The sequence below is a fragment of the Melospiza melodia genome, chromosome 5, assembly GCF_035770615.1.
Source record: "Melospiza melodia melodia isolate bMelMel2 chromosome 5, bMelMel2.pri, whole genome shotgun sequence".
Taxonomy (NCBI): domain Eukaryota; kingdom Metazoa; phylum Chordata; class Aves; order Passeriformes; family Passerellidae; genus Melospiza; species Melospiza melodia.
In genome coordinates, this window is record NC_086198.1 from 95,318,749 (window position 1) to 95,344,618 (window position 25,870).

The 25,870-nt window shown below is 45.6% G+C and overlaps 1 protein-coding gene across 7 annotated transcripts in view; it reads left to right on the plus strand.

Moving 5' to 3' along the window:
- The first annotated feature begins 4,868 nt into the window (after positions 1 to 4,868).
- REEP1 (receptor accessory protein 1) overlaps positions 4,869 to 25,870 on the plus strand; it is a 74,081-nt gene continuing 53,079 nt past the window's right edge. For 5 of the 7 annotated variants that reach the window (XM_063157907.1, XM_063157908.1, XM_063157910.1 and 2 more), the window contains exon 1: positions 4,869 to 4,957. In XM_063157907.1, the coding sequence (XP_063013977.1) occupies positions 4,926 to 4,957 (32 nt within the window). In that variant the 5' untranslated portion in view covers positions 4,869 to 4,925. Of the gene's footprint in view, positions 4,958 to 4,994; positions 5,106 to 5,907; positions 5,927 to 25,870 lie in introns of those variants that run through there. The other 2 variants (XM_063157911.1, XM_063157912.1) reach the window with 2 other exon arrangements.

A 25,870-nucleotide genomic window follows, 5' to 3' on the forward strand; every position in this document is an offset into this window, starting at 1 on the left:
AAATTGGCATTTCTCATCACTGTGTTCAGGAGCTCCGTTCTTTTTGGATTTTTGTTCTAATTGTCCATGTTACCCCATTAAGTTTTCATTTATTTTGTTTTGCTTCCCATGTAGAAATCAGGAGATAAATGCAAGGAATCACCCATTCTATTCCAGTGGGTGGAACACCAAATATTTATGTTTATAATTATAACACCAAATATTCAGCCTTTCAAGAGGCTGAATATATTTATCTCTGTGTGTGTGTGTGTGTGTGTGTGTCTGCATTCCTTGATGGGATGCACACTATTTATTCCTGATGAAACTATCTTTCTTCTCCTGATACTTTTTAGGTGCTATAATAACACTGCATGATACATGTGTGCACTATGGTTACATGTAGTTTATTTATTTTTTATATTCACTTTTGGTTTTGCCACATGCACTTCAGCACCCAACTCTCACAGATTTTCTGTCTGATATTTTTCTCTATTCCTGGCTCCATTTCTTGGCCGGGTTGTCTGCACTTCAGCTGTTGTCAAATGCCTCTGGTGTAGGTTTGATTCATTGGAGGACACAAGAGTTGTGTGCACTTGCTGCTTGCTGACCTTTTCTGGGTTTGGTAACAGAGCCCTGTGCATGTATGTCAGTGACGCTTTTGTTCTGAGAAGCTTGGCAGTTGTTGTTCAGCTGTGAGGCAGAGATCCCCTTTCCCTGAGAGGAATGAGTCTGATTATAGCAGAGCTCTTGGGGGGCTGACTTTTCCATGGTTGTGAACTTCTTGGAAAAAGTAGTTGCTGGGAGAAGACTACACAGTATTTACAGCAAGGGTGGTGGCTCTGCCTTCAGTAACAAAGCTGATTTGTTTTGTAATTTGGGAAGCAGACATCAGACCATCTAATGGTGCGATCTGGGTAGGATTTTCCACTGCCAAACCTTCTACTGCTAAAGCAGTTCCAAAATGTTCCATGCGCATTGGATGGCATTCCTGCTGAGCTGGCTGTATAAATTAATTCATATCTGCTCCTATGCTTTAACTCTTCTGTTTTTGGGAGTATTTTTGTTTGTTCGGTTTGGTTTCATTTTTTATAGACTGGATGATGCGGTTCAACAGCAAAGGGAAGACTTTCTTCAAGCAAAGTCTCTTTCCAGGATGCTTGGGATGTCACGTGCAGAGCTCATAGGCACAGAGCTCTTCACTTGATGCCTTTTGATGGCTTTGACTTTGGGGAAGATTTTTTCTTTTTTTTTTTTTTTTTTTTTTTTTTTTTAAGTTTCCATGCCATGTCCCTCAAAGCTTCCCCTCCAAGTTGTGTCTTCCTCCGTGACTTTTCCCCCTGCTTTTGCAACATCTGTCAGCTTAGTTTTGGCATGTTTTGGTCCTTTGCACTGCAGCGCATTTCCTCGCAGACCATTTTTTGAAGTCACAAACTCTCCCGATTTTCTAGGTTTTTTTGGTTTTTTTTTTTCAATTGCATTTCATTTGATCCTATCTCCTTCCCAATGCCTTTGTAAGCCTTTCTTTTCGGGTTCGCAAGAGTGTGACTTGTCCTAAGACACAGCCCATGAGGAGTAGGTAGGGGGCATTGTCACCCTTCCGCTGGTGGCTCAGTGGAGCTGAATGTCTTTCCCTCACCCTCTGTTTACCAAACAGCTGTTTCAGTAAATCTCCCTGCATTTCCTTAGGTTTGCCATCACCAGACTGCCTTGTTAACCATCTGTGTACATTTGAGGCTTAAGATCAGTCATCGGGTAATGATTGTGCCAGTTGTGTACAAAGCAGCAGCACAAGAAGGGTCCGTGCCCTGCTCACCCCTCTCAGAGATTGCTGCCAGCCAGAAAAACAAAAAAAATCCTCTAACCTTTTTGAGGTTTGCTGCCCAGAAAAGAGCAGTGGGGTCAGCAGCAATGGCAACTGGCAGGAGCTGCAGGGAACGTGGTGAGCTGGAGGAGGCAAGAGTGAAAGAAGTTGGTTACTCACGCTTACATGAGTTAACAATTAGGAGTCAACAAATACTAACCACAAGCCTAAGAAGCAGGATGCACCTTAGCCTTGTCAAGATAAGAGAAGCAGAATGCACCTTGGCAAGATAAGAGAAACAAAACCTATTGTCAGCAGAAAACGCTGAGCCGGCCAGTGAAGGACTGTGCACGCTTCAGAAAGAAAGGTGAAAAGGGCAGAGTGAGGAAGACTGCCAGCCTTCATCGGAACGATCCCCGAGGAAGACTCACTTGGAGCCTTCCTCAATGCAGCCACCGGAGTACACTGCACTTGTGCGTTACATATGCTAAGGCTGTTAATGATTTCTGGGAATTTGTATAAGCACTCCTATCCCAAGGAATGTAATGAATATGCATTGAATTTAACCATAAATTGTGCTGAGTAAAAGGGCTGGTTGTACTTATTAGGAGGAGTGATCCCCCAAATACCCTCCTCACTGAGCTGGTCTCTGAAATTACTCTTAGCTCAGCGTTGGAGGGAATCAAGGGGACACGAGGCTGAATTATGATTTGAGCACTAAAATGTTTTGCTGCAGCTTTGGGTGTTGCCCTCTGTATTATCTGTCTTTATGATCCAATATCTTCTCTTGTTGGTCCAACATGCAGCAAGTACTGAGTGGCAAGTTTTATGTACTTTGGTGATAACACAAATATCCTTGCAGAGAGATCTGTACCTTGTACTTGATAATATCCCATCATTAATTGTAACAATGTTGTGAATCGTCTGCCAACGTGCAGTCTAAAAGCTCGCACTAAATAATCCTGACACAGGAAAAATCTCGGATAACAGACCTCCAAGTACTTATTTGGCTACGATATACAAGCAAGACAGCCACAGGATGATTCACCGCTTTAAGAATTTGGGCTGGATGACCTAATGGCTTCTTTTGGAGAGAAGGCAGTTCTCACCGAGAGCAAGCCCGCCTGCAGAGGACGGCTGATTTACACTCGCTTACTGCAGCGCGCCGCCCAGCCCTGCCTTTGTGGTGCCCGTCAGTGCTGGCCGGAGCGATGCCGCCACTCTGGGCCCTTACAGTCCCTGGGGAAGGGGTGTGTGGTGTCCCCAGCCCTGCGGCTGTGGTCTCAGCCCCTCTGCAGCCCAGGATGGCGGGGGTGCCGGGTCCGGTCACAGCGCGGGCTGGAAGTTCCCCCTGCTGGAGGCACCGACCCAGTGCGGCCAGCGCCGCAGCGCTCACCTCCCCGAGGTTCCATTTCCAGAGGTGCTGAACTCTAATCGCTTTAGTTACGTGTCTCTCTGTGCCTGCAGCTTTACCCGGAGGCTGCGAGTTGTTGGTCGGTCTGTCTGTCAGTCTGTCTGTCCGTCCGTCCGTCCCTCGACGTATTGGTTTCCTGGGGAGCAGATCCAGAGAGCCAACATGGGAAAAGGTGTGGTGGGATAGAATGTAAGATAATAAAGATAGTGCAGAAGGTGAACTCACACCTGAGGAGTTGCAGCTGTGCTAATCACCAAAGATTAGGAGCAGGCCTGCCCTTAACGGGCCACAGCTGTGTCCAATAAGAAGATGAGTGCTACAAAAGAGTGGGTTAGCTGGCTGAGGTGGAGTTTTGTTGGTTGTGCTGTGGGGAGCTGCACGTGAGAAATCATCGAAAAGGTGTGGGAGCTTTGCAATAAAATGACAACAAAAAGGTGATCCTATTATGGAGAACTTTTGATCTAAGCAGAGGAAAGGTGAGCTGTAAGGTCAGGCTGGATGGGGCTCTGAGCAACCTGGTCTAGTGGGAGGTGTTCCTGCCCATGACAGGGAGTTGGAATGAGATGACTTTTAAGTTCTCTTTCAACCAAACCGTTCTGGATACTGTGGACAGGGCTGTGAGGATGTCGGTGGTGACCTGGCACTGGGGAAGTCTGTGATCAGCTCCTAGAGCTGCTGCCTCTGGTTTGAAACCTTTAGTCTCTCCTTGCGGGAGTTCTTCCCAGGTTACTTGCAGTACATGAGAGATTTTCAGCATCTTTCAGCTCTGGGGACACTTTTCTGCAGCTGCCAGTCTTCAGAAAGAGCAATGTGGCGTGGAGGTGAGGATCCTGCACGCAGGGACAGGGATGGCCAGAGCCCCGGACCCAGTGTCACAAACAGGCCAGCTGCTCCACAGAGCAGCATCCAAGTAAAGCTTGGGGCAGCTCTGGTGGCAAGCTTGAGATCTCAGGATTACAAGACAAAACCTCATCATTAATTGCCATGGGTGAATGTGTTTCCAGTAGAAGGGGAAAACCAAAGCAGGGGAGATGATTTTGGGCAATCTAACCACATTTGCCATGTCTCAGTGAAAGGAAGGAAAAGAACCCAAAGGAAACTTAAAGAGGCCAACCTGCAGGTCAAACCAACATATGTTGTTTTGTGTGTGGGCAGCTGTTCCTCGTGGAAATTGGACTTTGAGCGATCCGTGAGATCTGCTAATGAAAAGTGATGTTGAGGAGCGATTCGTGCTTGATGGGAATTTACCTGGATCCTGTGGCAGTACCCTTGTGCCTGGACCCTTTAGGGTGTGGGGAGAACCGGGGAAACCCCTCTCTTTCTATGGACCCCGAGCCTCAGCTTCGCCTGTTCCTTTGATGCGAACAGTCCCTTGGGTTTCCTTGGTGTCCCGCTCGCCGCGGCGCTCCAGAAGCGCCCGCGTACCTGCGGCTGGGGCAGGGACCCTTTCCACAGGCCAGAGCTCCCTCTGGGGAACGCGGGCAGCTCGGGGGGCTCCTCCCGCTCCTCCTGCCGCTCCTCCTCCCGCGGGGGGCGGCTGCGGGCCCTGCCCAGAGTGGGCGGCCGGGCCCGGCTGCGCGTTGGCTGCGGGCGGTGCCGCCAGTGAGGCTGCGCTGAGGCTGCGGGGCCGGATGGCCGAGCCGCCCTCCCCGCGCACTCGGGCGGCGGCCGGCAGCGGGCGAGCACGGCGGGCGAGCCGGGAGAGCCGGCCCTGCGGCACACGGCAGCGCCATGGTCTCATGGATCATCTCCCGCCTCGTGGTGTGAGTAGCTGCGCCCGGCACCTGCAGCGTGCTCTGTGTGTGTGTGTGTGTGCGGCGCGCCCGTCCGCCGGCCCTGCCTGGGTACCGGGCTAAATTCAGCGGGGTGTTGTCGGGGCCGGGGTGCTCGGCTGCCCGGAGGGTGAGGCAGGTGGGTCAGGTGGGATTTTCCAGCGTGAGAAAATCACCGGGAGGGGTGGAGGGTAAAGCGGTGCCGCGCTGTGCAGCGCAAGGTGACAGCGGAGGAAGAGAGCGGGTGACATCGGCCGGAGGGGCAATGGAGCATCCACGGGTGGGAAAATCGACACGGATCTGTCTCGCTGCTTTGTTACGGGCTCGGGGGTTCCGAGGGGCAATGGAGCATCCACGGGTGGGAGAATGGACACGGATCTGTCTCGGTGCTTTGTTACCGGGCTCAGGGGGTTCCTGAGGGGCAATGGAGCATCCACGGGTGGGAGAATGGACACGGATCTGTCTCGGTGCTTTGTTACGGGCTCGGGGGTTCCTGAGAGGCAATGGAGCATCTACGGGTGGGAGAATGGACACGGATCTGTCTCGGTGCTTTGTTACCGGGCTCAGGGGGTTCCTGAGGGGCAATGGAGCATCCACGGGTGGGAGAATGGACACGGATCTGTCTCGGTGCTTTGTTACCGGGCTCAGGGGGTTCCGAGGGGCAATGGAGCATCCGCGGGTGGGAGAATGGACACGGATCTGTCTCGCTGCTTTGTTACCGGGCTCGGGGGTTCGCGAGGGGGCGTGGGAGAGGCGGCCGCGGGGTCTCCCAGCCGCCGCCGCCGCTTTCTTCTGTCTGTTTCGCGAAATAAATATCAAATATTCCTTTCCTCTTTGCGACTGGCCGCCCATCCCCTCAAAAGGCGATCTCGCTCTCCCTTTAACCTGTCGGTCCGGGAGAAGAAGCGTGTGGCTCTTTGCGTTCCTCCTGCAGCTGTTCCATGGCTGAAACTGCTCTAGGTGGGAATAGATGTAAAAATTCCCTGGAAATTCTTCCCAGGCAACAGGGGGAAACGGAGCAAGCCCGAGGTGTATGTTTATCTGCCTCATCTGAGAAGAGGTTTAGGGAGAAAAAGGCGTTTTGGATGTAATTTGGAAAATTCCTGGAGGAGGGAGATTACAGTCTTAAGGTGGGGCAGCAGGATGGCTGATCTCCCTCTGGAAATGTGGCTGGGCAAGGCTGATATATGGCATCAGATTAGTAATTTGCCTGTTTTCTCCATCACACACATACAGGTGCCTCTCCTGCAGATTCAGGAGGACATCTGTTGTGCTCTTAAGTTATTTTGTAGTGTCTGCGAGGGCCTGTCACTTTCTTTGTCTGAAAGAAATGTGCCATGATGTTGCACCATCAGCATGTTTCCAGAAAAGCATTTTCAAGGTCTGTTTTGCCATAAGATGAAATATCAAAAGGAAAACCCACCTTCATCTTAGTATCAGTAAGACATTGAGTGTCAGATGTGAAGGTTTTAGGGGGCTCTGGAGTTGAATTTAGCCCCTGGAGGTTTGTCATCTGGATTCAGCTGCAGCTAGCCATTATTTGGCTTGCACTTCATTCTGGGAAAGAGTGTTAAATATTTAAGAGATTTAATCTGAACAGTATAACCGTGCAGATATCTCTGCCAGCAATGTGAGCTGTAGCATGTATTGTCTAAGGCAGCTTTTCTTCCTTCTCTACTAGAGTAATTTCCACTTTGAAAAACCCCACATCATCGTGTAACCCAGCTAATCCTCAAGAACAAAGAATGTCTACACAGAGATGGTAGTTTAACTTGTCTGAGCACATGCACATCTACACAGATGATTGCATTTAAGACACATGGGCTGGGTAAAAGCCTGCTAGGGGCAGGACCTGGAGCAGTTGACCAGTCAGGTAATTCATTAGCTGAGCACACAGACCTTCCTGTTCTCTTCAGTGTTATCAGAATAACATGTCACAGCATGGACTCAGCTGTGCAGAGGGCAGTACCAGTTATTTGTTATGCTGCATTTTCAGTAGCAAATAATGAATATGCACTGTAAATATTAATTATTTAATAGTCATAATAATAAGTAAGAATTCTGCAAGGAAACCTAGGGAAAGCCAAGCTTGGTCATCACTTTTCTTTCCACTGCTGAGTGTACATCCATCCTTTAAGACTGTTTTGCACCAGGAACTGCTGGTTTGTTAAGATCCCAGTAAGAAACCTGGACTGTTCAGAGTATTGCTTAAAACACAATTTGCTAGAGGTAGCATTGCATAAAAAAGAGGAGAGTATAAATAAACTTACATTCCATCAGATCCCAGAAACCCTGAGCTGTCTGACAAGGAGGAGCCCTCCAGCCTGATACAGCACACCATGCAGCTCTGTCTGTGCAAATGTTCCCTTACACTTTGATATTTTCAACTCTCAGAGCCTTTTCTTTTTATTTCTAAAGACATTTCCATTCCTCACTCCTACTGCCAGATGAAAAGGATGTTCACAGGAGAGCTTGTTGCTACACTTAAATGAAAACAAAGATGGACAGGTGGTTTAGTGTCAGGTGATGAGCAAGTTTCTCCTGCATCCAGGAGGAATGTGCATCCCACCGCAGGCCAGACAGCCAGGATAACTGGGATTTGGATCCCTGACTCCTTGGTGTACAGGAGGTCTTCACAGTAGGATCAAGGCAAAGATTTAGTCTATTTAATCCAGTTTCCCCACCTCATTATGAATCACTGGTTGATCCATCAGGACAGATAGCTGTGCTTAAGCAGAATGGCCACCTGGTTGGGCTTTTTTCCCCTCTGCTTGTGCCTGTGTAGTTGTTTTTTTATTAAATCTTATTAACTGATAAGGATTATGAAGAAAGTGGTGTGGTGTGGTTTAGTCACGCTGTGAATGTTGATTTGTGCTCTTATGACTTCTGCTGATCTCCACAGGGGCTATGTCTGATATGACTCAGCGAACAGAAAGGGCTTTAAACAAAAACAAGCCTTTGCTTTGTCTCTTTGGTGCTTTGCTGCTTCCACTGTCTCTGATTTGGTTGTTACTGGTTCCGTCCTGGCTGTTTCTATTTCTAAAACATTGCTGAAGGAGAGGAACCTGTAGCACTTCTCACCTTTTTCAGCAGGAAGCCAGGCAGCTCCCTGCAAACCTCTCTCGCCTCATTTCACCTTTAGTGTTTGGGCTTTGTGTCCAGAGTGCTGGCTGGTTCTGTTCTGCCTGCAGAGCTGTGTGCTGGGGACCCTCAGCAGAGAAGTGACACCTTCAGAGCAGCATCTCTGCCATAGCTGTGTGTTAAAGTCAAGGATATTACATTCAGAATCTGCCCTAGGTACTGTAAAAATGTGAAACAAAAAGATAATTGTGTCCCTGGATGTCTTTTCCCTCTAAGAGCTCAATTCTCATTCTCCCGTGGTTCTATTCCCAGGTCGTTTTTTCACTCAGTGAGAACAAAATCAGGATATTTCTTTTCTCGTGGCAGTGGATTACAGATGACTTTTCCACCAAGGGATGCCTGTGATCCCTGGAATTGCAGCTGTTGCATCTTGGAGTGACTCGTTCCTATGCCTCTCACAATAACTGGAGTGGGATAACATCATTATTTGTGGGTTAATTACAGCCTTTTTTTTGATTCTTCTTCTCTGGGTACATCTTAAAGGACATCCTGGAGCACCTGTAACTCAGTTTCCTCATCTGTGAAGGACAATGAACTGTTGTGAATTTATCTTCCCTGAGGCAGACCAGAAGGGACCATTGGTCTGTCTTAGCACTACAGGTTATTGCTCTTAATTTCAAAGGAGATTCAATTTCCCTCAAAAGGCACAGGCCTCTCTAGGAGAAGGACTTGGGATCTTTGTAACTGCAGACCAGTTCAGCTGCAGTGCACAGCACTGGCAATGCTGGACAGCCATTGTTGGCTGTTATCTGGAAGTTAAAAGTGATGTATATAAATGCAGCCTGTTGTATTGGCATGGGAATCCTGTCCTTGCTCAGAAACATGAAACTTGGTTTATGTGCTTGGGATCACACAGAACAGAAGTAAAGGTTCTGGCTCCCATTCTGAAAGTTAGACACATCACACTGCCTCTTGAAAGACTTTCAATCTGGAACACGTGGCAGAGGAAGGAAATGTCAGTAGAAACAAAGCTGGGTTAGACAGGTTATCAGTAGATGATATGATGCTATGTGATGACTTAGGCATTGGTTTCCTCCTGTGAGAAGCTTAGAAGTGCATTGCAAATTAGTATAAAATGGTTGAATATGTTCTTCATGGTGAAAAATCACAGCCTTAATTATGCTTTTTTTGCCTGCATTTATTTTCTTTTAAATCAAAATATCATTAATGGTCTCTCTGATCTCTTATGTTTTGATGTGAAGCAGAATGGCAGCTTTAGGAATGTTCACTGGGAATTCCCATCCCTGTGTGCTGGCTGTCCCTGGAAGGAGTTGGAGTCTGAACAAAATCAAAGGGGAACCAAAGAATCCTTTAACCTGATGTGTGAAGATTTCCTTCCCTATCGCAGTTTGTTAGCTTTCTCTTTCTTGGTTATTGTGCAAGGCTGTGAGATTGGCCACCCCATCCTCATCTGGTGTCAATTCATAGTGCTACTGAGTCAGACGTTGATTTCATCTTTGTATCTGTAAAGAATTTCCATTTTACAGAAACTGAGCAGATCCTTCCTCCTCCCACTTTTCATGTGTATAGGAAGCCTGAAGAAATTTATGAATGAAACAAACCCTGGAAAGTCATATCATGGATATGATCTGAAGGTAGAAAATGATAACTTGTGTCTTCTTTATGAGAGGCAGAGGCAGCATCCACTCAAGCAGGCAGGGACTGCTCTCATAAAAGCAGAGCACAGCTTCAAGCTGTTGGTTATTGACACTCAGCATTTCAGCTGATGTTACCACTTGATATATATCATGTGTTGGTTATTGATACATCTGCATTTGTGTTTTAGTTGACATGCATCATGTATGTGAAGGTCTGTAGTATTCACATATTCTCTGAACAGAGACTTAATTCTCTCCCAGGATTTTCCTGAGAAGCTGTGGGAAAGCTCAGAGGAAACAATTCTTATCTGCACTGAGGTCCTTCACAGCCTGCTTTACTTGGTGCTGGCAGGTGACGTGAGGGATTTGGGTGTTCATTGCTCTCTGCAGGCCCCACGCCAGAGGTGTAAAATTATCTGAAAATACAGCAAAGGACCCAAAGTGCAGCCAAGGCTGTGGGATGAGTTTGGGGTGGACTCTTCTGTGCTCTGGAGCTGGGAAGTGGGAAGGGCAGACCCCCTGCCATTTTTGGAGTTTACTGATAAACTTTACCTGTGTAAAAGTGGTGTAATGCCTCCAGAACAGAGGCTGCAGGCTTGCACTGCAGTGTGAAGGGCACACGGTCTCTGTGGCTGTTGATGTGCATCCCTGCTGCAGCCTTTGGCCCTGCTGAGGGGGCAGAACCCGTTGGTGACAGTGACAGAGGAGCAGCCAGCGCAGGTGCGGCATTTGCTGTGCCCTTGGTGTGAAATGTGACCCTGTGATCACGCTGCAGGGCACAGCAGGGGCTGACCCAGCTTCTCCTGCCCAGCACAGATGTGCTGGGAATGCTCCTGGCCCCAGTGGGGAAGGTTTTCTGGTGTGCACATCACAGATCTGGCTGGTTCTGGGAGGATGCTTTCCCAGCCTGGCACCTATGGGATACAGCCAAGGGGCTTTGCCTTTGTACAGTATTTTGCCTTTTTGGGACCCTTTCCATTCATTTTGCTGCATTAAAGCACTTTGAATCATTTATTTATTGTTGTGTCATTAGAGGGGTTTTTACTGCCATTGCATGGGTAAGGGCACCAAGACACACCAAGATAAGTGATGTGTCCAGAATTCCACAGGGTAACAGGTAACATATTTCCTCCAGACCCCTTGCCCAATAAATTAATAAAAGGGAACCTGATAAAGGGAATTAGGAAATGTGTGTGTGGCTTTTGTGGATTTTTGATGGTGTGAGAGGGATAGAGCAAAACTGCATACTTAAATAGATGCTACTGAGGCAGTCAAACAACCAAAGGCCAAAGTATTCTGAATCATGACCTGTTCCCTTTCAGATCCTCAGTGCTGTCCCTAGGGTAAAAGTCAGCAGAAGGCAAAAGCCAGACTGCTTAATACAGACTACTAAATCAGGCATTAGACTGCCTAAAATTGGTTTGCTAATCACAGGAGGGGGATTTAGATCCAAGGTACTTACTTGAGCTGTGGTCAGTCAGTGTTTCAGCTCTAAACCAGAAACCTCACACAGGCAGTTATGTCCTAACTGATTTAGATAGAAGATGCCACCTTTTACTCTTTTTTAGTCACAAGTTTTGTAATTATATCTATTGAATTACAGTTTTGTAAAATATCAACATTTCAACATTTTGCCAATTCCATGCGACTTATTTATCATCTATCCTTAAGGAACAGTGGGATATAAAATAAGCTGTGTGTTTCTTTCAAAGGTTTGGACGGTCCGGTGATTAGAAAATGTTGAAAAACGCTTTCATGTGCTCTTAGTGCAGTTAACAGAGTGAGACTGGAGCTTCCATCAGGGGTTCTGTGTTGCATGGAGAGCTGTTGGGTCAAGGGGAAATGCTTGGTACAAATTCAATGAAGGAAGACAACATACATTCCCACCTCCAACTGCCTGAGCAGTTGGTTTTGAATACTGAGCACTGCGTTTGTGTTTCTGCTTCCATGTCTCAGCAGGCAGAGCTGACACCTTGGGAACTCTCAGGCTGATCAGGCTAAAGGTGGATGAAGATCTGAGAGCTGCAGTAGTATTAGGCAGTTTGGATTGCTGCAGAATCTTTGTGTGGCAAAATTTCTTCTATGTCTTCGTTAGGCAGCAAGGATGTGAGTCTAGGTTCCCTTTTGTTGGCTTGTCCACTTGGGGCCACTCAGGTTTCAGGTAGGTCTTGTGAGGTCTAATGAAGGGATCCATCCGTGTGATCAGGCTCATGTGGCAAAGTCTCCCTTAGATCACCTCTGTGCTTGAAGTTAATCACATGCTGCTTTTTGCAGGGAAGGTCTCACATACTTTTGTTATCACTGGTATGCTACTTAGATTGCAAACCCTTGTGGGCAGCAAGTTCATTTGGTGTTTTTTATCTTACAACACCTAGACAGTGGGGGATAGTCTCTAGCTGGTTCTTCTAAGTTCTGTAGAGATAGAAAAATAAATAAGGTATGAATACATGCAATTCTGCATTCTAGGTAAGTCACTCTTGATCCTGTGCTCCTCAGTAATTTCTGTGTGACACTCTTGCTGGTAAGGTGTTCATGCTCTGATTTGGCATTTTACATGCATGGAGTAATTTAAACTGATAAAATACAGGCAAAGCAGATGGTGAGCAGAGTGGTGAGAAAGAGCTGGAAGAAGTGACAAAATGAAGACTGTGTTTTATCTTTCCATGACTTGTGTGCTTTTGAAGAGGATGATCTGAGGTAGCAGGGCACACCTGCTTATTCCACAGGTGGGATTGGGAAGGCACTCCGGGCCTGGAGCACCATGGCAGAGCTAAAAACATGGGTGGAACTTTCCCAGGATTTGTACACAGAACCACTCCATCTTCTGCTGTGAGCCTCAGAACAGGCATAACTCCTCAGCAGAGAACCCTGCTGTTTGTTCCTTGCAGACAAGAAAGAAGAAAAGGGGAGGGCAGGGGATTTGAACTTGCTCTGGGTGGCAAAGCAGCGATCTGCAGGCTGTAAAAATGGTCACAGAGGCAGAAGCAGGGCAGGGGTGGCATCAAAGGAGAGAAGCTGCTTGTACAGTAAGTAGAGACGAAGAGCAAGGATTGTGTTTCACACACACACATTTATATGGAGGCAGAGGATTGGGTGTCAAGTTGGAGATTTACTCTTGGCAGTGACAGGGGACAACTGGTGTCGTGCTTAGGAAAGGCTTGTTTGTTTCTTCAGATGCTGCTTGCTGCATCCCTGACTGCTCAGGCACCAATTGCTGACAAATAAACATCCAGATTCAAAGAAGGGATCCATCAATTGCTCAGTGAAGCTGCAGCCTCTCTTTCCCCTTTCTCTCTCGTGGAGCCAATAGTAATATTTTGCTTTCCAAAAATGGCAAATTTTACAGGAGAACAAAACCAATATTGAAGAACCTATTTGTGAGGAGCTACAAAGAATGCCCCTCATGTCTGGAATGTTGTGCCTTTTTGGACAGATCCCAGGGATGCCAGGACCATGTGTGTACCTGCCTGTGAATTTACCAGGCAGTCCAGTGCTGTCAGCATTAATGAACAGTTGCAGCTCCTGCAGGAGAAACACTTCTGTCCTGTTGAGTTCCTGCTGCTGCTTCCTTTCATTCAGCTCATTTATTCTGTCTCCTGTTTCCAGCCTATAAATAAATGTTTGCACTGGAAAGCCAAAAACTGACAGACATTTCTTGCCTCATGTTTTGAGGGAGGTTTATAACCAAGGAAGGGGCTTGTGCTGCAGATTTTATATGAGAATATCAAGAACCTGGATTCAGTGCAGTGGGAAGAGGGCAAATTATTTATTCTTTCCTGATTTGGTAAGTGTAAAATAGTGATAATCTCTGTCTGTGAAAACTACCAGTTCTGTTTTGCCCATGGCAGAGCCTGGTGTGGGCATGAGGTACCCCCAGTGGAGCAGAATTGGAGGGGGCAGGTAAACATGAATTCTGAGCTGAAATTTCCAAGCCAACGGTCAGAAGTCATGGGGTGCTCTGAGATGTTTTACATAGACCAGCTTCTTCTGTGGCAGAGCTCTCCTGGCTGTCTGTCCCTGAGGAGCATTCATGGAGAAGTGAAAGCAGGAATCTGGTGTGGCATTTCAGGAAGAACAGCCTTGCAGGGAAGGACAGGTGGGAAACACCTGGTGATGGCAAAGAGCAGAGCAATCACAGGAAGATGACCTTCTCCATTCACCACAATATTTGATGGTCACCTTTGTCTTGATGTATTCAGCACAATGCTCTGGCACTTGCTGTGAGCATGTGAGGAGAGCTGCTCACAGCAAGTCTGCCCTCGTGATGAGGTGGTTGTTCTGGCTTGGGCAGTTCCCACAGGACTGCTCTGGGTCCTGCTCTGCCTTAGGCCCTGTTGTGGATGAGCACTTTGAAGCTCTTGAGCCTCATTCTGCTCATGGAAGGGTTCTGCTTGTCCTGCTGCCTCTTCTGCTTGGGAGGACGAGGTCTGTGTGTGTCTAAACTTAGACCTGTGAGACACTCAGGTTATGTGACCCACAAGAAACTATCCCTGGTGTCAGGTCAGGCTCAGTAACACCATCTGGCTCCTAACTCTACCTGCAGAATTCATGGTGGCATGTGAAAGAGAGAGGGGGATGCTGGAGCTGCCCTGAGGCTAAAAGGCTTTGGGTTCAGTCATGTATTTGATGGAAAAAGAATGAGTGGTTTGACTTGAGAATGACTGCAAGACAGGTGGTTATGTGCAAAGAAATTGCTGGTCAGTGTTTAGATCCTGTTGCAGACATCTTTTATGGAAAATCCTTTCCTTGGGATTTTTCCTCCTGAGAAGCTGAGAGGCCTCAGGAACAAAATGCAAACATTAATTATCTGCTGCTGTGGAATGCAACAGGTGCATCTGGGATTGGTCTCATGTGGTTGTTTCTAACTAATGGCCAATCACAGTGAGATGGCTCAGACTCTCTGAGACAGAAGCCTTTGTTATCATTCCTTTCTCTTGTATTCTTAGCCAGCCTTCTGATGAAACCTTTTCTTCTATTCTTTTAGTATAGTTTTAATGTAATATATATTATAAAATAATAAATCAAGCCTTCTGAAATGTGGAGTCAGATCCTCATCTCTTCCCTCATCCAAGAACCCCTGTGAACACCATCACAAGATCCCACTGAGCACGTCCCTCTGCAAAAGAATCCCACAATCCTAGCTGGTATTTTTGCTGGAAACCACAGAGCAGAGGTGCCAGGGGCATGATGGACACAAGCACTGAATGAGACTTTCCTCCTTCCAAACAATTCATCTGGGTCTGAGTTAAAGCTCATTGCCTGGGCAGCCTGGAGGCAGTTTGCATTTCCCCCGGCTTAATTGTACCTGTTTGGTAGCTGAACAAAGGACTCTGCTTTCCAGGTTTGCTGTTTTCACTTTGCTTATAAGGAATTTGGTCAAAACAGAAAGGTGTTGCTGTTTAGAAAGAACATTAATAATTAAATTGAGATACTCTGGGGAATATACCCCGGAAGGCTGGATCTGTTGAATTTAAGTAGATCATAATAGTTTCCATGGCAACACACTCTGCTGTCCTATATACAGAAAGGGTCTTTCTCATAGGATCAAATGCAGAGAGGAAGCTGCTGTTTTAAAATATACCTTAAGAACACAAACACTGAGTTAAGAGCAAATGGTTTCCTCTATAAATGTTGTAGGAATTTCCTCATGCTCATCACACTGTGCTCACCTCTTTTCAGAACTGTCAGAGTGCAATCAGTCAAACCAATCCCCTGCTGACTCCAGTGATTTATGGAGGACCTGAGGTCTAATGATGCTTTCTCAGGACATAATCTGTATACCTCACAGATACATCCGTATCTGGGTATTTATAGAGCTGTAACTGTCATGAGCCTGCAATGGAGACTTTTGTGGTCCTTTTGAGCAGGTCTGCCAAAATCCTTGTGTTCTGCTGCCTATCCTGGTGCCTGCTTGTGATCTCCCATAAATCTGTTTTTATCAGAATTTGGGCAGCATTGTGAGATCCTTGTGTTAGGTGTGTTCTGTTACAGCTGCCTCTAAGATGGGAATTCATGGTGAACACTTAGAGATAATTGAGGAACCCCACACTCTCTTAGAAGATTTGGAGATTCTTCAGTTCATCAGGAATTGCACAAACTCTTTTCCTCTAATCTAGCAATCAAATAAATGTATAATTTCATGTGCTCAGAAAAGCCTTACAGCCACATGATCAGTTACAAAATCTGTGTGAAATGAAGTGTGATCATCCAAACAAAAACGATGAAATTCAATAGAAAGCTTCTGAATGTCACTAAGAAAGAAGTCAGAGTACGTGATGAGGAGGGAAAAAAGTTTGTATCTGGAATAATTACAGCTTCTCTATTTTGACCTTATAAATAGGCTAAGGGGTGCAGTGCCAAATTTTAGCAAGAACTGCCACAAAAAAAAATCCCAATCCTGGCTTGTGGTAAACCTGAAGAATCAAGGCTGGATTTTCTGCAGACAAACTAAATAAGTAGCTGAAAAATGCTGTTTCAATGCAAACCTCAATAATTTTGTCATCCCTAGGGCAATACCAGAGCTTCAAGTTGTGTCAACTGGTGTTGCTTTGCTGAGGTCTGTGAGTGGTGTAAATCCACCCAGGTGGGAGACCTGAGGTTGTGTTTGTAGTTCAGAATGGTGAGGGCCTTGCAGAGGGTGCCAGCTGCATCCTGGAAAATGGAATATTATGGGACTGAGGTTGGCCAGGTCAATGGAGGAAAATGGAATATTATGGGACTGAAGTTGGCCAGGTCAGTGGAGGAAAATGGAATATTATGGGACTGAAGCTGGCCAGGTCAATGGAGGAAAATGGAATATTATGGGACTGAAGCTGGCCAGGTCAATGGAGGACTTGTGTTCTTGATGAGCTTTGAGTTAAAGTGCCCTTTGAGTGGTGACAGATGAAGGCTCCTAAAAGCATGATTCTGTCATGATCCTTTCATTTTAGTGTTGGGAATTTCATCACTAAATAGGAATATGGCTTTGCCTGCACTTCAGCAACCCGAGCCAATCCCAAAGCTGTAACCAGGACACCCCTGGCCTCACTCTGGAGCTCTGCTGAGCTCCACCATCCAGCTTTTCTCTAAGAAATGGAAATACCCACTGAGGGCTGAGGGTGAGGAGCATGACCACCTTCCCTTTAGATTCAATCTAAAGAATGCAAACGCCTTCTTGCACCCTGGCACGTATTTAAAGGTGCTTTAATCACACCAGACAGGCTGGAACTCTGTGATCTCTCCTGCTTCATGCCCGTACCTCGTGTGGAGCTCTGTTACACGGGGTGCTGGCTGACCATGGCTGCTCCACTGGCTCTGAGCTCATCCTGATCCACTGCTCTGCAGAGCTGGACAGGCCAGCAGCTCGCTGACAGCCCTTTCCAGGCCCTGGGGGGATGTGACAGATGTGATTGATGATGCACACCCTCTGCCTGTTCCTGTGCATTGCTCCTGGATCGCTGCAAAACCAGCAGAGCTGCTTGAGACCCTGCAGACAGCCACTGAAAGGCTCTTCCCTTCTGTCCATAAATAAGGACATGCATTTTAAATTTACAAATACTATGCCTGATTTTGCATGGTACTTTAAAATTAACCAGTCTGCTTTCCATGTAGTTTGTGGTAATTCATATTTAATCTCATGTAAACCCATTCTGTAGAATCATACCCTCCACCCCCAAGGATTTATTCACAGATGAGACATTTTTCATCTCTTTGATATAGTGTGTCCTGAGATTTTTTGCACTCAGATGTTCTGTACAGCTATACTGGAATAGCTCAGCTTTCTTTTTCAATTATTATTCTGCTGAGGTTTGCAGATACTTGGCTGTAACAAACCAGGTCCCTATTCAAACACTATTATAATTTATGTATGTTCTTGAGACCAAGAAACCTCACTCTGAGCAGCCAGGCCATAAATGGCTCAAGTCTGTGTAAATCCAGTTCTCCGGACACATTTTATACAGCTACATGTGTTTGAAACACTTTAACCATTTCATTTCAAAATAGAAATGCTTTATTTAGAGTGGCAATATTTGCAATATTGTCATCCTCCTGTGTGAATCCCCTTGCCTGAGAGAGAGGACAGACCCTGGGCTGTGGCATTTAACCCAGCAGTATTAATGAATATTAATGATGGAAAAGCATGCATGAGATAGCACATGCTATCCCACAAAGAGTACAAGCTGCCTTCTCAAGCAGCTGCCTATTTAGAAATCTCTGAAATGGTCCTTGAAGAATTGGCTGTCTTCCCCTTTGCTTTCCTCTCCAGTTATTTCTGTGAAGTCTCCATCTGGCTCCTAAGCCTCAGTTTATATTTTATTTTACATTTTGAGTAGCTGCCAGCTGAAAGGTATATGTGTGAGAGGAAAGGTGAGAATGGAAAAGAGGTGAAGTCCCTAAGCCAAAAGAAGGACGAGAGGCAAAGCCCCTTCTGCTCAGAATTGTGCAGTGCATGGGCTCTTAGCCAGCCTGAGACAAAGTGCCATTCCTCATGGTGTGGGGATGGAGCTGTGCCTGTGCCACAGGCTTTGATCTGAGTGTTTGGGGAAATGCAGAACAGAGGAGAGCACCATGACTTATCCCTTTTGCTCCCTAAGGCTCTCAGCTAAAGCCTGAAATTCAGACACGTATGAGAATTCTGGTAGAGATCAAAACTGAATGCAAATGGGAACATGACATCTTCTGTCAGAAGGAGGATTGAGTATCTGGATAGCAACACTGCTGTATTGAGGCATTAAAAAAACCTGATGTCTTCAAATTGTGAAACTGCATTTTAAATCCCAACTGGCACAATCTAGAATATGTGCATATATTGCATACATCTGTGAGCATCAGATATTTTGATTTGTACTCTGAACCTGCGAGGCTGTGTGCATGCTCTTTTCTGAGAAACTATTGCCTGATACTTTATTTTGAATGGAAATGTTCCTGTAATTGCTTCCAAGAAATCACCTGATGAGAATAAATGAGCAAATGTGGGAATTGCTGGGATGTGCTCACAGTGAGATTGTCTCTCTGTGTAATGGTGGGGGTGGCACAGAAGCAGCGCCTGCAAACTGCAACTTCTCTTTTTTGATCTCACACTGCCTGGCCTGTGACCAAGCTGCTGATTTCCAGTGGTGAAAACCATTTATTTCCCAGCAATGGAACATGTAGATACCTGTCATCTCAGCCTCCTCTGAAGGTTTTTACCCTAGGTATCTGTTTGTCCAAAGTCTCAAATTGTCAGATGTCGTGGTAAAGCTCTCAATATGAGCTGCTGTGCCAGGAAATGCTTCAGCAGATACCTGTCCTTGCTGAGCCTTGCCTGCACCTTAGGTAATAAGTGGTTGTTAAGAGAATATAATGTAGATGGTTGTTTAGCAAATATAATGTAGGTGAATAGTGGCTGTGCTGTAAAAATCAGTGGAAGTAAAAAGAAACCCTTTATCTCTCTTACCTTTAGTTAAAGACCCAAACTTCACTTACTAGAATATTACAGGGATTGAAATCTAGTATTTTGGTGTAACAGGAAAGTGTTTAACCTGTTAAGCTTCAGGGAGAATCTATGGTAAGATTGGAAAATATCAGAAATTTAAAAGGGAATTGAATATTGCTCAAGGAATACAAAGCCTGGAGGTATTAAAAAGAGAATATTATTTTGGAGGAATAGGGAAGGAATTGTCTTTTTGTAGTAGAAGTATATTTACTTGTGAGGTGAATTATGATGTAGGAAAGTTAAATACATGTAGAGAGATTTCAAAGTTCAGAAGAGAATCCTGGCATTTTAATAAACACTCCAGAATGGCTAAGGAAATGTGTCTGAGTTCCAGTATTACACTTGTACATTTATACTCTTTGTTAAGCAAAACAAAAGATATTTTAGAGTGCTCTGTACAGATTGCCTGAGTTGTGTCTGTCCCCTGCACCTGCCCAGTGAATTACAAGGCAGAGGTATTTAACTTCAGCTGCAGTTCTGGGCAATATTCAAGTGTCGCTGAGAGGATGGGATGCATTTTGGAGGCTGAATCTCCACCTGGGCTACCTTGGCCCACCCACACTGTGAGCTGGTGAGCTCTGAGCCAGAAAAGTGACCAAGTCCTGCCCCACCCAAGCCAGTTAAAGGCACAACAGATGCAGCTTTTGTGTGTCAGCGCTGCATGATGGATGCCCAAGCAGGGGAATGCTCAGCTGGGCTGATGTGCAAAGTACAAAATGTACAAAGGGCATCTGAGAACTCAGCTATTTCCCAAAGACTTGGAGAGAACTGATTGAACATGGTGAAGGCTTACTGAGGTGCTGGTATTTCTGTGCCTAGGGTACTGCTGTGTCCTCAAGCCCTGAAAAGCCTTTTAGAATGATTAGATCAGAAAAATTAAAGATTCCTGGACCCTGGAGTGTGTATTTGTCCTATTACTAACATAGATCAACCCTACAACAGTGCTGAATATAACTTTTCTTTGGAGCAGTTTCATTTAATCTTTCTTTATTTACCCTGAAAATACAGTTCTCCAACCTCTGAAGGATGAGTTTAGGGGCTCTGGAGGAGATTGTCATTTAAGAAAGCTCTTTAAATCAATTTTAGCTTGATCAAGGCTTTGCAGCCCTTGATCTTTTTAAAAATTATCCTAGCATGACTATTAGCCATGTGTGGGTAATTCAGTTTCCCTGTGAGGCTCCCAGCTCCAGCAGAAGAAAGGTTGTGTCATTTTATCTGCAGACATGTACTGTGGGCCATGGTGTTTGGCATAAGCTGCTAATGACCTCTCTGCTCATGGCTTTGTGAAAGAACAGATCCTGCAACAGCATTACCATAAAACCATTGTAGTGAACTGCACAGTTAATGACACAAAGCCTTGTGTGTGGCTCTAGAGATAAGGGAAATCCAGCTGTTCCTCTAGCTCACCAAAAATGGCCAAGCAAGAGAATTAGAGCGCTGTTTGTAAATACTCATTTCGTCTCCCTGCCCCTCGTTTCGGAGCTCTGCTAACAGCACCCATTCTGTGTGAAGTGCCAGAGTCAGGGCAGTGTGCTGCTATTCTCCACATGCTCCCCTTGGCAGTCCAGGGGTGTTCCCCAGCCTGGCTCCCTGGGGACAGCACCAAACACAGGAAAGGGAGTGCTGGGGCTGAGGAAGAAGGTTCTCCAAGCAGCAGGGAAGAATCCCCTCACCATTCAGGGAGTGGATCCCTGGCCCTGCTGTGCCTCTGACCATAGGAATGATGGAGAGCTGTTCTCTTCCAGATCTCAGCGCAGGGCTGGGGTAGCAAGAGGATTAGCCAGCAGGTTCCCCTCTATTTCACAGCTGTGGGGGATGTCACAGTTGCTGGCTGGAGTGGAGAATCCCATTTGAGTTTCCCTGGTAGGAGGAGAGCCCTGGCTCCAGTGAGTCTGGTGGAAGAGGGTTGGAGTGCATGGTGCACCAGGGCAGATGAGTGGGGTGTTTGTTCAGCCTTAATACAAAATGGTGAAGGGGAGATGTCATTGCTGTCTTCAAAAACGAGGAGGATTGTTACAGAAAAGGCTTTTTGTGGAGGCTCAGCAAAAGGGGGAGATGTGGCATTCACATTCTCCAAACAGAGAAAGACATAATTCCCTCTCAGGATGTTTTCTGGAGAAGCACAGAGAGGAGAGAAAACAATTCTTATCTCTACTTGCTGCTCCTGTTGTTTTTGCACATGTGGAATGTGTTTGGAAGTTTGTTTACCTGAAGTGATTTGGCAATTGGTTCTGCTGAGGATGGTTTCGATTCCTTGGCCAGTTGGCTCAAAGCTGTGGCAGACAGTCACAGGTTTTTCTTCAGTATTCTTCACTATCTTTTGTATAGTATAGTATCTCTTTAGTATAGTTATAATATAGTATTAATGGAATGTAGTATAGTTTTAATAAAGCAATTGTTCAGCATTCTGAGTCATGGAGTCAGATGCCAACCATTCCCTGTGTCAGGGGTTCCCTGTTTTCAATAGGGAGAGGCAATGGAAACAAGGTGCAGCAAAGGAAATTCCGATTATAAATATAAAAATAATTCTTCAAAGCAAGGGTAAGCAAGGAGGAACAGGAGTCCAGAGATGAAGATACTGAACATTTGACTGGATAGGGCCAGGGGCTCATGATTTATCTCTGGCAGGGGATGGGTGCTGCTCCTTTGTTCCTGGGTGAGCCTGGCTCCTCCAGATCCAGCCCTGGAGCAAGTGCTCCTGCTCTGCCCTGAGCGTTATCAGTGCAAGCTCAGGTGGGTGCTGGCTGTCCCAGATGTTCTCCAGGAGAGCCCCAGAGGTTCAGTGGGTGCATTGTGACCATTGTGGGCGAGTATGTGGAGGAGAAGATGTGAAACAAGAGGTGCCACAGGGCTGGCATTTTGCTGTGCTTTCCATTCCGTGTGCGAGCCCGAGCCCGCTGTGTGCCCGTGCATCCCATAGTGAGCCTGGTACCCTGTGGGTGCTGACCAGCCCCAGCCTGTGGAGTGCTCTGGGGAGCCTCTCCCATCACCCTGCCACGATGGGTGTCACCCCCGTGGGGCTGATGCTGCCCTGGGACAGCCCTGGGAGGTTCTTGGGGTCAGGGTGTTATTTGGGCTGCCCCAGCTGCTGTTTTGTACCACTTATCCCCACACCATGATTTAGGATTAGCCACTAAATGGCCATGTTTCTTCTAATTTATTTTAATTAGAGGCAAAGAGTTGTCCTGGTAGTTGAAGCTGAGTTCAGAGGTGTAGGCAGCAGATCTGATTGATTATTCATTAGTGCTCCATGGCTTCAGAACAGAGATGTGCTTCCTTCTGCTTTCCTCTCCCTTGTGTCTGGGTTGGGCTGGAGGCTGCTCTGTATCAGTCCAGCTCCAGCTGGAGAGCTCTGCTTTCATGTTTATCTCAGTTCACCATGCATTTCATCACAATGCTGTTATTAGCTGTGTAAAATGGAGGGATTAAAAAGGATGAATGAAATGACAAAAGACCCTGGAGGAAAGAACTCTATTAAATTCACACCAGAAATCCTAGTCAAACACTTGTGAGAAAATACTTTCTTTTTCAAGCTGTATGACAGTTTCTTGTTTTCCTGTGTTTTAAAATAAAAATTATGCAGGTCCTAGTAAGAAAGCAGGTGCCCAGCCACTCCCTAAAATGTTTATAGTACCCAGAAGAAATACCAATCCGTGAATGTGGGCCAGAAAGAGACACTTGGTCTGCATGGCCTGTGAACTCACAGCAATTTTGCAGCTGTTATATTTAGCATGTGGCATTCTGATACCCATGCTAACCAAAGCATGGAGCTGGCCTGAATATCCTGAAATTACCTGTAGAATCATCTTGCCTTAACTTTCTTGCACTCTTGCTTTAAAACTGGAGTTGAAAACTGAGAACTGATATATCATGTCCTCATATGATTCTTCCTGTATGATTTTAGTGTCTCACTTTCTTGTAATTTAAAACAGACATAAACCATTAATGAAATAGAAATAATCAGAAATTAGTAGTAATGCCACCAGCTTGGATATTCACATCAATAATATTTATACTGCACTTTGAAATCCTCCTTTGAGTTGTGTTATCAAGATGAGAAGAAATGTTTTAAAGATGTGTGTGGGTTATTTGTTTGTTTTTTACTTAACTAAGAGGTAGATATTGGCTCTGGAACATGGAGGTTACACTGAATTGGGTCCCACTTGTTTTCAGTGAGTCTGGTCCCTCAAAATGTTTGATCTTCTGGGTTTTCTGGTTAATGTTCTGGAGTCCTCAGAGAGGTAAGAAAGTCAGTTTCTGATGGAAGGAGTTACCAGCATCTGGTAAATAACAGTAAATTAATATCGAATTAACATTTACTGTTAATTTATCAGCCTCTACCATATCCACCATACTATCCAGCATGGAAGGTGGCCCTGCCCATGGCAGGGGGTTGGAACAGCAGTAGGATTTCACCTCAGGCTGTTGTGCACCAAGCTGGCCATGACTATGCCTGGCCATTTCTGGACCAAACTGCTCTCCTTGGCTGGTGGAGAGATCTACCCTGGGTTTCTGTCCTCCTGCAAGAGCTTCTGGAGAGCTCCAAGGCCCAGAGGTGCTCACAGCAACCTTGGGACTGCTTGAGGTGTTACAGCACATTGAGTCATTGGTAATCCATGGAAAGTCAGTATTTTTCTGACTTTATCAGTATATTTTTATACTTTAGCCGAGTATTTGGGCCAAAGAGATTTTCTGGTTTAATTTTGAAATTGCATTGAGCTGAAATGTTCCTTGCATTTAGTTAAGCACTGCTAGTAATGTTCTGTCCCTGGGAAGCTGAAGTAACAACACTCTAAGGAGGTTGTGCTGCGATTGACTTGGATGTGTTATGGTTTAATTTAATCTTTTTATTCCTGCTTTCTGTCCCATGAGTACACCACAAGAAGTCTAAAGCTGTCTTTCAGTGAGATGTAGATGAGCAGGAGCTTTTGTGTTTCTCACCACTTCCTCAGACAGTGGTAGCACTTATGGTTTGATGGGGGAAGTCTTCCATAACCTGAACTGAGGTTTCAAATACAGAGAATGTAGTAGGATTATGCTCTCAATTTGGGTTTCTATATGTGGTTACACTTCCTCAAAGGTGATTCATATAGTATCAGTCAAAATAGTTCCAAAATAATACTTTCAACGTGATGTGGTTTTCTATGAAAATAATGTGGAGCTTCTCTGTTGATAAGCAATCTATAGTTTATACTTTTTTTAGCCTAGAAATCAGTTTGGTTAGGTTATAAGTTTTTCTGTTCCTTTTCATATCATGAGCCTACCATAAATCTGTAGGCTAACTCACAGTGCAGATTTTGAACCATCTGTCATCTCTGGAATATAATATCAGTGCTCCTAAAAAAGCCTTTTCCCACATAAACATCCCCCTCTCCAGAGTCAGGAAAAGCAGCCCTTCCCATCTCAACCATACCACTTGGTTTTCAAATTGCCATTTATCTGGCTTGGAGAAAAACAAAGCTCTCAAAGCCGGAATTATAAGGTCAGGACTGGACAGGGAAAACATCAGGACACACAGACCCTGAGCTCTGCCTTTTGGAGCAGTGGAGCTGCATGAAGACCTGACCTGGTCACAGAACAGGAATGTTTTCTTTCCTAAAACACACGGATTTTATTGCCCTCAGTCTCACATTTTGATGGATTGATTGCTTCTTCTTCCCCAGCAGAGTGATGAAGCCGTGGGCTGTGCCAGCTGTGAAAAATGCATGTATTTTATGATTGCCTTTTCACAAATATGAAAATGAATATTATATGTGTTGTGTTAGAAAGTAATGGTGTGTTTATTCTCTTAAGTAGCGTGTTAAATATAGTTTTAGGTAGTAACAAAATGTTAAAATAGAAACTATGCTATGTGAAATGCTTTTTTTTTCCTAAAGAAAGGACTCACACTGAGATAGCAGTCACAGGACACCTAAATCTTTCAGAGAAAGAGAATTTATTGCTCCATTATCTGGAGAAATGAACTTCTTCCTGCCTCGCTCGGGCAGGATGATGCTGTTAAGATTATGAGGAAGAAGTTGACAATGACCAGACAGAATCCTGTGTTTGAATGGAATTTATGCATCATGTATGAGATGTATGAATATGCAACAGGCTGTTGTTTTTAAGGGTTAATCCTCTGTTAACGTGTCCTTTTTTGGGCGTATGCTGCCCAGAAAAAGGTACCTGGACCGCCCATAACTCTTTGTTTCTATTGTCTCATATTGTCCTAATTCAAATTGTCCAAATTATTATTACTCTAATTGTATTACTATTTTTTAAAACATTTTATTACTGTTAAACTTTTAAAAAAAATTTATAAAACAAGTGATTGGCGTTTTTCACACCAGCGCTGGCTGTAAGCTGGGGCCGTGGGCTGTTTTCTCCCGAGGTGCTGCTGAGCTGGAGCTGGAGAGGGAGGAGCAGCAGCAGCTCAAATGCCCCTGGCAAGGCCCACGAAACCCTATCTGTGCCAGGCAGCTGCTCGGAGCCTCCTGGGCTGTGCCAGCCACAGTTTTCTTGTTTACTGCAGCTTCCCACAGGTCCCACAGCAGCCCCACACAGACCCCTTTTCAAACATTGCCTGGGTGACAGCAAATGCCTCTCTCCCATCAGCAGCTCCGCTGGTGGCAGCCTGAAGTGGAACAGAGCAGCTTCAGTAAACCTCCACCTGCAAGGAATTTGCTTCCTAAAATAGCTGCAGAGCTGTGGGGTATTTTTATAGCAGCCACA